General features: G+C 39.3%; 1 protein-coding gene and 1 non-coding gene across 11 annotated transcripts in view; one reads left to right on the top strand and one right to left on the bottom strand.

Moving 5' to 3' along the window:
- Positions 1 to 11,918, top strand: part of LOC105489751 (transcription factor 12) — a 366,026-nt gene extending 354,108 nt beyond the window's left edge. For 9 of the 10 annotated variants that reach the window (XM_011754809.3, XM_011754800.3, XM_011754791.3 and 6 more), the window contains 2 exons: positions 5,469 to 5,622; positions 9,567 to 11,918. In XM_011754809.3, the coding sequence (XP_011753111.1) occupies positions 5,469 to 5,611 (143 nt within the window). In that variant the 3' untranslated portion in view covers positions 5,612 to 5,622; positions 9,567 to 11,918. The remainder of the gene's footprint in view (positions 1 to 5,468; positions 5,623 to 9,566) is intronic. The other variant, XM_011754864.3, reaches the window with a different exon arrangement.
- LOC139355567 (small nucleolar RNA U13) lies at positions 1,246 to 1,349 on the bottom strand. Its single transcript, XR_011606355.1, has one exon. It is a non-coding gene; the product is annotated as a small nucleolar RNA U13 (small nucleolar RNA).
- Positions 11,919 to 12,512: the final 594 nt, after the last annotated feature.

The following is a 12,512-nucleotide window of genomic DNA, read 5'->3' as shown; positions in this document are numbered from 1 at the left end:
AAATAAAAATTAAGTTGGCAGCCGGGCGCAGTGGCCCACACCTGTAATCACAGCACTTTGGGAGGCTGAGGCGGGCAGATCACGAGGTCAAGAGATCGAGACCATCCTTGGCAACATGGTGAAACCCCGTCTCTACTAAAAATACAAAAATTAGCTGGGTGTGCTGGTGCACACAAGAAGTCCCAGCTACTAGGGAGGCTGAGGCAGGAGAATCGCTTGAACCCAGGAGGCAGAGGTTGCAATGAACCAAGATTGCACCACTGCACTCCAGCCTGGCGACAGAGTGAGACTTCGTCTCAAAAAAAAAAAAAAAAATTGAGTTGGCTAGGCACCGTGGCTTATATCTATAATCCCAGCACATGGGAGGCCAAGGCAGGAGGATCGCTTGAGCCTAGGAGATGGCTTGAGACCAGCCTGAGCAACATAATTAGGCCCCATCTCTTAAAAATTTTTAAAAATTAGCTGGGCATGGTGGCTCACATCTGTAGTACCAGCTGCTTGGGAGGCTGAGGTGGGAGGATCGCTTGAGCCCTAGAAGATTGAGGCTGCAGTGAGCTATGATTGTAGGACCACACTCCAGTCTGGGCGGCAGAGTGAGAACCTATCCCAAAGAAGAAAAAAAAAAAAAAGATATTTCAGATATGCAAATCCTTTAAAAATTTACCTTCCTTGTACATTATTTTAAAAAATAGAGACAGGGTCTCACTGTGTTGCCCAGGGTGGTCTCAAACTCCTGGCACAAACGGTCCTCCCACCTCAGCCTTCCAGGTAACTGGAACTGCAGGCATTAGCCACCACACCTGGCTCATGTATATTTCTTCAGAAAGCATCTGGAACATATGCTTTAGCCAAATAAGTGCATAATCAACAAAGACAAATGCTATAGAATCCAGGAAACAAAGGATTTAACATAGAAAAACAGCAAAAAGAAATCCCATGACAAAAGCTACTGGGCCTAGAGAGCAACTAATCCATTGAAAATTGAATATTATTAGCAGCAGAAGAAAGGTTTCCAAGGAAAGAAAATGGAATTAATTGATAATACGATGTGTTCAAGATTAGGAAAATATATTGATAGACATTTGTTAGATCTCTTGGAGCATTCAGTGGTGGGGTTGGGGAGATGGAATTTGCATTACTAACATGAAAAAACAAGTAACTATAGGAAAAATAAACAGTTATATGAGCAAGGGAGCAATTACTGTAAAAAAAAGTTTTTCTTTCTCTTTTTTTTTTCCAAGTTAAGGTCAGATGGGCAATGTGCTGAGGTCATAACAAATTTGGAGGGTGGCACATCTCACACACACTCGTAAACACCCAGTCATCATGCTCATGAACTACAAAAGGATCAAATCTTTCCTCCCTCCCTCCTTCCCTCTCTCTCCCTCCCTCCCTCTCTTTCCCTCCCTCCCTCTCTCTCCCTCCCTCCCTCTCTCTCCCTCTGTCCCTCCCCCTCCCTCCCTCCATCTCTCTCTCTCTTTCTTTCTTTCTTTTCTTTTCTTTCTTTTTCTTCTTGCTTTCCTCTTTTCTTTTTCTTTCTCTCCTTTCTTTTTGTCTTATGCTTTCTTTCTGCCTTTCTTTCTTTTCATTCTTTCCTTGTGTCTTTCCTTCCTTTTGTTTTTTCTTTCTCCTTTCCTTTCCTTTTTTTCTTTTCTTGTCTTGTATTTTCTTTTCTTTCCTTTCCTTTTCTTTCTTCCTCAGGGTTTTGCTCTCTTGCCCAGGCGGGAGTGCAGTGGTACAATCATGACTCACTGCAGTCTCAACCTCCCAGGCTCAAGTGATGCTCCTACTTCAACCCCCTAAGTAGCTGGGACTACAGGCGGGTACCAGCACGCCTGGCTAATTTTTAAATTTTTGTAGAGACAGGGTCTCACTATCTTGCCCAGGCTACTGTAAAATTCTTACTTCGGCAGCTATCTCCATATAGTCGTAATAACATAAATATTTTCCTAGTCATAATAATGTCAGAAGTGACTAGTGAGTTAGCCAAAAGTTTTGCTATAAACATGTTGCAAAGTTGATGTTATAAGAGAGTGAAGTCCTCAGCTACATAAGAAGTCAATAGATTGAATTCCCCTAATTGAAATTTTGGAAGACATATTTCTCATGCCCTGCAGGTAATGAGAAGTACCAGACATTTCTGGCTACTTAACACACGTTTGCTGTGGTCTTCTGTCTCACACCAAGAGGTATGAAAGAGTAGCCTTAGCTTTTTCTGAAGCAAAGTTGTGTATTTACTTCACATTTCCTAGAGTCTGCCATAGTATTGTTCCTCCTGCCAGAAGTGTTCTTTGTCTGACTCTAGGAATCTGGAAAATCTTGCCTAATTTACTGAGTTTTTGGTGCTGGTCCTTCCCAGCATTTCTCATCATGTCTCTTAGATCCTGGTGTGATAGAGTCACTGTTAGCTAAGAGCAATTTTCCATTATAAAGAGAAATGTGAGCCTTTTTTCAGTTGGAAAATTTTCACATCTCACGTTCTCCTCTTAAGTTTTACATACTAATTTATGCCCTCTTCTCAGTCTCTCGGGTCGTTATATGAGACTTAACCTCCACAGTCTCTCTTTTATTTTTTTTTGGAGACAGAGTTTCGCTCTTCTTGTCACCCAGGCTGGAGTGCAATGGCGCGATCTCAGCTCACTGCAGCCTCCGTCTCCCTAGTTCAAGTGATTCTCCTGCCTCAGCCTCCCGAGTAGCTGAGATTATAGCACTTGCCACCATGCCCGGCTAATTTTTTGTGTTTTTAGTAGAGACCATGCAGGCTGGTCTCAAACTCCTGACCTCAGGTGATCCACCTGTTTTGGCCTCCCAAAGTGGTGGGATTACAGGCATGAGCCACCGCACCCGGCCCACAGTCTCTTATAAAAAACCAACTGATGAAGGACAAACTCTTTATTTGTTAGAGGTGCACAACTACTTATTAAGAAAGTAGCTCTTAATATTTTTTACATAATGATGAACATGGTATTTTCTCCTACTAGTTATCCTGCTACAGTAACTAAGAGTATATCTTCCTTCATTCATTCATTCTTCTCATAGTTGTTTAGGCTCTGTGTCTTTTCGTAAATACAAGGGCTTAGAAAATTAGAACTCTAAAATGAAATTTTATTAATACGCATCACTGGTAGTCAGGAGTCAGCTAAGTTTACCGTAATGAAGTTTTGTTTACTTTTTTAAAACTTCAATGCAAGCTATAAATGTTGATTGAAATATATACATTCAAATCCACTTTTACCTTACTTTAAAGGGAAAGCCAGCACAGTGGCACTTGCTGGTAGTCCCAGCTTTTTGACAGGCTGAGGTGGGAGGATCCTTTCAGCCCAGGAGTTGAAGGCAAGCCTGGGCAACGTAGTGAGACCCCATCTCTGAAAAAATGGTTGGGGGTGGTGTGGAGACATGGAAAAAGGAGAGCTGTAATAATGATACATCAGCTATGCCCCATTTCAAGAAAATCTGACATAAAATATTACAACTTCTGAAAAATACTATTTTCATTCCATACTAATTACAAATGATCCCTTTATATTATATTCATTAGGGCATTTTAATCCATTTATAAAAATATGTGGAACAACTTTTAACCTGTATGTTATAATCAAATAACCAAATAAAAAACTATATCAGAAGCTATGGATATCTTGGGCTTAAAACTCATTTTTTAAAAAATCCAACAGGAATAGTAGTGTGTAAGTAGATTTTGATCCAGTGGGTCTTTGATTTGATGGATTTTCTTTCCCTTTATTTCTCACAATAGCACCCTATTTCTTTTTGTTGTTGTTGTTTTTGTTTTTGTTTTTGTTTTTTTTGAGACAGTGTCTCCCTCTGTTATCCAGGCTGGAGTGCAGTGGTGCAATCACTGCACCTTTGACAACTGTTGGGCTCAAGTGATCCTTGTACTTCTCAGCTTATTCTTTAACCTCTTTTGAAAATGCCCATGTCACAGATCCCATGCGATCTTCTTTGTTATCATAAAAATAAGAAGCAGCAGAGGTTTTTACCACCCTTCTAATAACACCTCCAGCAATAGAAAGACCAACTCAGTCATCTCGTTTCACATATATATCAAAGTAGAAAAGTAACATGTGCACCAGCTATCTATCCCTCTCCCTTGAACTGGCACATTTCCTATAGAAGAGGGGTCCCCGGCCGGGCGCGGTGGCTCAAGCCTGTAATCCCAGCACTTTGGGAGGCCGAGACGGGCGGATCACGAGGTCAGGAGATCGAGACCATCCTGGCGAACACCGTGAAACCCCGTCTCTACTAAAAAATACAAAAAAACTAGCCAGGCGAGGTGGCGGGCGCCTGTAGTCCCAGCTACTCGGGAGGCTGAGGCAGGAGAATGGCGTAAACCTGGGAGGCAGAGCTTGCAGTGAGCTGAGATCCGGCCACTGCACTCCAGCCCGGGCTACAGAGCGAGACTCCGTCTCAAAAAAAAAAAAAAAAAAAAAAGAAGAGGGGTCCCCAACCCCTGGGCTCTGGACCGGTACCAGTGGCCTGTTAGGAACCGGACTGGCTGCACAGCAGGAGGTGAGTAGAGAGCAATCCAGCGAAGCTTCATCTGTATTTGCAGACACTCCCCATCATTTGCATCTCCACCTCCTGTCAGATCAGCAGCAGCATTAGATTCTCATAGTGTGAACCCTATTGTGAACTGCATATGCAAGGTATCTGGGATCTAGGTTGCCTGCTCCTTATGAGAGTCTAATGCCTGATGACCTGTCCTTCTGTCCCATTACCCCCAGGTGGGGCCATCTCGTTTCAGGAAAACAGGCTCAGGGCTGCCACTGACTCTATATTATGGTGACTTGTATAATTATTTCATTTTATATTACAATGTAATAATAATAGAAATACAGTGCACAATAAATGTAATGTGCTTAAGTCATCATGAAACCATCCTGCTCCCTTCCCCCCGTACCCAGTTCATGGAAAAATTGTCTTTCACGAAGCCAGTTCCTGATACCAGAAAGGTTGGGGATCACTGCTTTAGAGGAATAGCTGAGGATATGTCTTACTTTATCCTTTTCTGAACTGGTAACTTTTAGATAAAGCACAGATGTCTCTCTCTAAGTACAAGATGTCAGCATTCATGTCAATTCAGTGTACCGTGTCTTAGCAGGACATTGAAGAGACTTGGTAGCCTAATAACAAGCGCATTTGCCAAAATGTTTGAGTGAAGAGTAGCATTTTGATTTAAATCAAATCAAACCCTAGAAGACTAAATCATGAGCAAAAAAAATGAAGAAAACACAAAATGGTCACTTAGAAGTATAAATCTGGAGGCTCAGTTCAACGCTGAGGTTTTGTGTGAGCACATTGTTTCTTCTATGTGATGGTACTTAGTATGGGAACGAAGTTACACAGAGATTGGTAATCCCCACAGAAAGAAAATAACGCAATTTGGTCAGCTTGAGACCTAATTTATAACTTAAAACCATAGTGATAAAAATTCTTTCCTCCTGTTTTAGAGAGGAACCTTAACCCCAAAGCAGCCTGCCTTAAGAGAAGGGAAGAAGAAAAAGTTTCTGCCGTATCGGCAGAGCCGCCAACCACACTGCCAGGAACCCATCCTGGGCTTAGTGAAACTACCAACCCTATGGGTCATATGTAAACATCAGCCAGGTAAGTACGGGTTTGAAAAGAAACAAGGAAATAACCTTAAGACTCATCTTAAACTGGGTTAGAATCTTTTAACAGAATTCTCTAGTGAGCAGTGGCCATTGTAAAGGTCACAGGTAATTTGAAATAACAACAGTTTGTCTTTCTGTTACATTATCAGACTTAGACTAGAGCCAGTGTCATTTTATACAAATTTACCATTTTCTTCAAAGTGTGACAGTACCTTGTGACTTTGGTTCTTCTGTTCTGAATCGTCATGTTTACCCATTTACATGAGTGTCTTCCTGATCTAAGAAGAAATAATAAAGTGACTCAACCATCAGAAAACGCTCTTGCTACCACTCATGTTCTTCATTTCTTTATTCAGAAATGCTTGACTATATCATCAACCAGTTTTCTGCTAATTATCTAGCTCTTTGTCATGAAGCCTTTATATATGAAAAAGTTATTACTTCTATTTGGATCAATAATGCAAGTTTATGATATGATGCTTCCTCCCCACTTGCAAGCACATCAGTTAACACCTTCTAGAATCTATTAATGTATGTGAAGTTATTATATATGGTAGAGCTAGAATGCCCTTCTCTCTGGTGGAATTTTACTTGTTCAAGGAATATTCTTTATATCTTTCTCTTCATGGACTAAACACAATTCAGTTCCTTGTGGTTTTTTTTTTTTTTTTCCTCAAGACGGAGTCTCGCTTTCTTTTCCCTCAAGACGGAGTCGCCCAGGCTGGAGTGCAGTGGCACAATCTCGGCTCACTGCAGCCTCTGCCTCCCAGATTCCAGCGATTCTCCTGCCTCAGCGTCCCGAGTAGACTAGCTGGGATTACAGGTGTGCACCACCATGCCTGGCTAATTTTTGTATTTTTAGTAGAGATGAGGTTTCACCATGTAGGCCAGGCTGGTCTCGAACTCCTGACCTCAGGTGATCCACCTGCCTCAGCCTCCCAAAGAGCTAGGATTACAGGCGTGAGCCACCTCACCCGGCTGGTAACTTCACTTTTATAACCTGCCTTCAGCAGTATGTAGTTGTTTTCCCAATTTTATCAACAGATTAAAAGTAGTAAGTAAAGGCAGATGAGTGTGGGGTGTGGAACAGAAAAAATACCAAGTGCAGTTTCATTTGGTCAGTTTTGTGGCTATCTCATTTTGAACTGAAGGTCTGGGATTTGATAGAATATTTGATAGATAAACTACAAATATTACTAACTCACCTTTTCCTAAGGGATTTAGTTCCTACAACCACTATATATAGAGGGTCAAATGAGACCACATATAGGGTCAAACCAGAACACACAGAAGATTTCATTTAGGGTAAAAGAAGGAAAGAGTTAAGGCAGTTATTTCATAAGTCAATTATAACTGTAACATTAGCACACTGGAGAAAACCTCAAACTACCTCCCCCACAGAAAGTATCCAGCAGTCTAAGAGATTGTACATGTCAGAGACTTTAGGCAAGAGCTAGTTTACAGATCCTCTAAAACCTAAATCATTGTTTCATACTCTACAGAAAATATAGACTACTATGAAACAATAAGTATTTTTGTTTCAAAAATAAACCTTGAAGTTTTTTTGTTTGTTCGAGATTTTTTGTTGTTGTTGGTTTTGTTGTTCGTTTGTTTTGAGATGGAGTTTCACTCTGTCACCTGAGCTGGAGTGCAGTGGCGCGATCATCTCGGCTCACTACAACTCTCGCCTCCTGGGTTTGAGCAATTCTTCCACCTCAGCCTCCTGAGTAGCTGGGATTACAGACATACACCACCACACCCAGCTAATTTTTTTGTATTTTTAGTAGAGACGGGGTTTCACCAGGTTGCCCAGCCTGGTCTCAAACTCCTGACCTCAAGCGATCCACCCGCCTCGGCTTCCCAAAGTGCTGGGATTACAGGTGTGAGCCGCTGAGCCCAGCTAAAAAATTAACTTTGAAGTTTTAAAATAAAACCATGCCACTATTTATCAGTGCAAAAGAGACTTTCTAAATTGATAGATTATTTCAAAGAAGAGTGATGGGAGAGGTAACTTCTTAAGCCCAGGTCCCAGATAACCACCAAGCTGTGAAAAAGAGCACTAGTCATTCTGCCCTAACACTTCTCTTGGAGCCTATGTCTTAGTTTTCTTGTCTCGCTCTAGTTAGTTCTACCCATTTCCTCTTGTTTTCTTCCCAGTCTCTCTCTTACTCCTTCAACTTTGTCTTCTCATTCTCATGTCTCATTTCCTTCTGTTTACTTCCTGTGCTTTTACTACTTCTGTATTTCATACTGCTTTCATAGCTCTACCCTTATCTCTTTATAATGTGGAAATTTTCTCACTTAGGTTAAAATTAAACTTTGGGCATTCCCACCTATCAAAAAAGGATCAAGAATTCTTTTAAGTTTAAAAAGGCATCAAGATATGAGACATGTAGTGAATGCACTTTGTTCCGTAGGTTGTATAGGCTGGTGTTTGTCATCTTAGAATATGTGCTAAAGTTGCTAATTTCATAAAGATATAGTTATCTGGTTTCATGAATTGGATAGCAGATTAAAAGCAGCAAGAGACAGGGCAGCAGGAAAAATGCTACTAGAATCAAAATGGCTAAGACGTGACCACAGAATGACTGGTTATAAACATACAAAAATTAGCTATCATGTAATGTAGGCCAAGTAGCTTTGAATATCTTAGTTTTCCATCCCTAAGAGCATCGCTGTGTACCTAAACAATACTGTGGTTATTGTTTAATAAGGAAGTAAAAGTTATGATTCTATCATATCTAAAACTATTTTATTAATTTAGTTAATTTTTAACTAAATAGATACATATTATATATTTACATATATATATTTACATATATATATGTTTCATTTGGTCAGTTTTGTGGCTATCTCATTTTGAACTGAAAGTCTGGAATTTGATAGAAAAACTACAAATATTAGTAACTCACCATTTCCTGAGGGATTTAGTTCCTACCACCACTACATATATGGGGTCAAACCAGACCACACAGAAGATTTCATTTAGGCTAAAAGAAAGGAAGAGTTAAGGTTGCTAATTTCATAAAGATAGTTACCTGGTTTCATGAATTGGATAGCAGATTAAAAGCAACAAGAGACAGGGCAGATGTATGTTATATACATCTGTATAATTACATATATATATATATATATAAAATATATTTACAGAGTTACCACTATATATATTATATTGGGAACATAAGTATGTATAGAATTTGTACTAATAGAGTAAAATGTTGTTAATAAATATTGAGTAAACATTTATTGAGGACCTACTGTGTGCCAGGAACTGGGACCAATATGAAAATGAATGCAAAATGGCCTCTGACCTCAAGTGTTCTCAGTTCAGATGAAATAAATGTAAACTGTTAACACAGTGTGGTTGAGTGGAGGCAGCAGCAAATTGAGGGCTTTACTGTTGTCTCACTACTGAGGAATGAATGAGTAGCACCTCAGAGCTCAGTTATTGCCAACTTGAGTGTTGTTAAAATGAAAGTTTGCATCATTGCTGCAGCTGTTTTATACTCCTATAGTTTGTGATTCTGTAATCACATGATCTCCTTTAAAAATCTTACCATATAGCCGGGTGTGGTGGTGCACACCTGTAGTCCCAGCTACTCAGAGACAGAGGTGGGAGGATCACTTGAGCCCAGGAGTTTAAGGCTGTATTGAACCATGATCATGGCACTGTACTCCAGCCTGGGTGATAGAGCAAGACACTGTCTGAAAACAAACAAACAAAAAACCTTACCATACACATCAAGTAAAACCATTTCATTATACCTTAAAAGGAAGAAGTTCATTAAGTCACTTAGCAGACTACAAATTTAGTGCAGACATGGATATAGATGAGGAATACCAGCTTGTTTTGTTGGTGGGAGGGGGAAGGTGTTTTATTTTTAATAATTATGTACTAACTGGTATTGTCCTCTCCCTTGGCTGTCCCTGCCACAGTTCCAGAGTTATCAGTAGGCTAGATAGAAGGTGACCTCTCCTCATAAGGACTTGGACAACTCAGATTATCTGAAGACACAGACCTGACAGGAGGGAGAAGAAAAAACAAAACACTTGAAGCAAGAAACTCAAATGTAATCCTACGATCAAAGCAACTGGTCAACACTTCCATCAGAAGTGAAGATAGGAAGCTCATCAGATAGAACATCAGCCCATGAGATGTTTGCAGCAAATCATTTTGTTGCAAGCAGTGTGTCGCTTCTGCACAATCAGAGACTGTCTCGATCTCTCCACTCACCGTGGAAGTTGCCTTGTGCCTAAACTGAATTGACAAATGCATTGTAACTACAAATTTTATTTATTGTTATGAAACTGTAAGGTCTACATATAAAGGGAAAAAGTTAATGTGGAAAGCTGATCTACACTCAGCTGATGCCAGCATACATTAAAGCGGTTCACGTGCAGAGAACAAAGCAGTGACAACCATTGGCCCTTAGCATTCCCGGCATACCTATTAGTGTCTTAAAAAGGAAGGGAAAAGTCTTTTGTTGCCCTCTCCTATCCTTTTGCCATATGAATAGTGTTTTCCATGAAATAGGAAAATATCACTTGGAATAGCATTTCTCTTGCTCTCATTTTTTGATTTATTTTTATTTTCTCTTTGTGGGTGTTATATTTGATTTCTAAATCTGAATAGTTTATGGTCACAGTCCAGCCTCCTCCATGCAGCCCTGTGTGCTTTGCACATTTACCTTACAGTGGTAAGCAGAGACCATCTGTGACCATAGCCTAGCTAGGATTTTAAAAGGGGAAATTTTGTTCTCTAGGTTTTCCCCCAAATAAACATTGCTTTATTTCTAATAATAACCAAGACTTTTCAAGCTTCTAGATCTCATAGGAAAGCTTGTAACAGCAAAATTGTAAATTACAAGGGAAGAATCTACTTTTTAGAAATTGCTTTGTTTTCCAAGCAGTAAGTACTACATACAGTACTTGTAAAGTGTTAGCTGTAAGTAAGCACAAAATACATTTAATATACAAAGACGATTTTTTCAGGCTGTGATTATGGTGAACATAACAAAACCCAGTAGTCACCAAGGCAGGTAGTGTGATAAATGAACACACCACTCTGAGGCTAATTACCTAATGGAATACAAGAGCAATGGTCACCCGTGTTTCCTTATCCTAGCCTTTATTTCTCTGTCATTTGGATGGCTGGTCAATGGGGAAGAATTCAGTGGGTGATTTAATCAACTGCAAACCATCTGCCCCTGTCCCAAAATGATGAGCCAGATTAGCATTAAACCAGTATTTGTCAGTCCATCTTAATACTGTTCATTAAGGCACTCTCTGTCTCTAATCCTTAGGAGTTGTTTTCAAAGACATAATCACTTTGAACTTCCATGAAACCTGTCTTCCACCACAACAACCCTGGGAGAGAAAAACATGCTAAACGAGGTATCTTGGCTTAATAATTCCTTATAGCCAACATCAACAGTGGCAATCAGCACACAGAGGAAAGGACCCAAATCACTATGTAGCTTAAAGATTTCTGTTAATTTGAAAGAACAAAAACAGGACAGAACTTCTGGTACTCCAATCAGGATGATTCCTAACAAGTCAGTCATTTGTGAACTTAGTGGACTTTTTGGTTACTTTAATTTGCATATATTCTCCAGTTACATCAGACTCTATCTGTGGCCTTGTTCTTCATTTCAGTGTTAATCAGCTAAACAGAAGTTGTTGCTTATGATGTGTGAGTGAACATATGCCACTGCCTGGCCTTTTTTTCTTCAGAGCTTGTTGTCTTTTTCGCTATATTAGACTTTGCAGTATGCCCAGAAGCTTTCCTTCATAAAATAGAAAGAAAAAAACATTTGGCTTATTTTTCACTGTAGCTAGTCTTTTATACAATAATCTTGTAAGAAAATTTCTTGAATTCTAAATATTACTCTTTCTAGATTTTTGAAATCAAAAAGTTTTCAGTAAAAAGTTTCTTACTTTATTTTATTATATTAGGTAGTAAAAATGTAGGGTTATTTACCATAACCTGTTCATTAATATCAGAAATTTACAATAGCATTTTAAGACCATAGTAGGATTCTAGCATACCGTGTAGTACCTATGGAGTATTGTAAGAGCTAATTGTTGGAGATGAATTGCTTCTCATCTTGTTCTCCAGTTTCCATTGTTGGTTTATTGCAGATTTGTATCCTGTGTCAAATTCAAGGTATTATTGATAAACCTTTTCAACCAGCAGCAAGAAGTTCAAATTTTTTTCTGTCACTGTAACAGAAAACACAATATGTATATAACATTTATGTAGCAATAAATGTGCCATCTTTTTTTTAACACAGTAAACTAGTGAGTTTTTTACATTACTCTTTCTCAAATAATAATGTATTTTGTTTTCTTTTCTCCATCTCATTCATCCCAGAAACACTCACACTGCTTTTCCTAACTGCATTATCTGCATTATCTGGGAAACCCTTCAGGACAGAATCAGGGTTGTGGAGCTAAGTTGGCAATCTGGTCTAGAGCTTCTCCAGCTTGTGCTTTTCTCCTCTTGCCCTCACTACTGATAGTGGCCTTTTACCCTTTTCCTCAAGATTGACCAAACAGCAATTACTAGTTATAGAAAATCTACTCATTTGTAGATCTAGAGAAAAGTGAAGAAGATGGAAAAAGACTCAAATGAGGCTTTTTAAGTTATTCTTCAAAGCACTTTTCACATTTCCCATACCCTTTCTCACAGAAAAAGTGTGTCATAATTAGGTAATGGTATTGTTTATTGTTTAAAAGATAAAAGTTTGCTTTTATCCCAGTTTTTAACCACAAAAAAAGCATAGTGATTATCCATGAGGACTTCATGCCAAGCAGGAACCTCAAACAAACTGGACAAACTTTTTTTGACAGTGAATGACTTTTTGTAGGACCTGTGCATGC

Source organism: Macaca nemestrina, chromosome 7 (assembly GCF_043159975.1).
Source record: "Macaca nemestrina isolate mMacNem1 chromosome 7, mMacNem.hap1, whole genome shotgun sequence".
NCBI lineage: Eukaryota > Metazoa > Chordata > Mammalia > Primates > Cercopithecidae > Macaca > Macaca nemestrina.
Note: the sequence above shows the minus strand (reverse complement) of the source record. Positions and strands in the feature narration are given on the sequence as shown.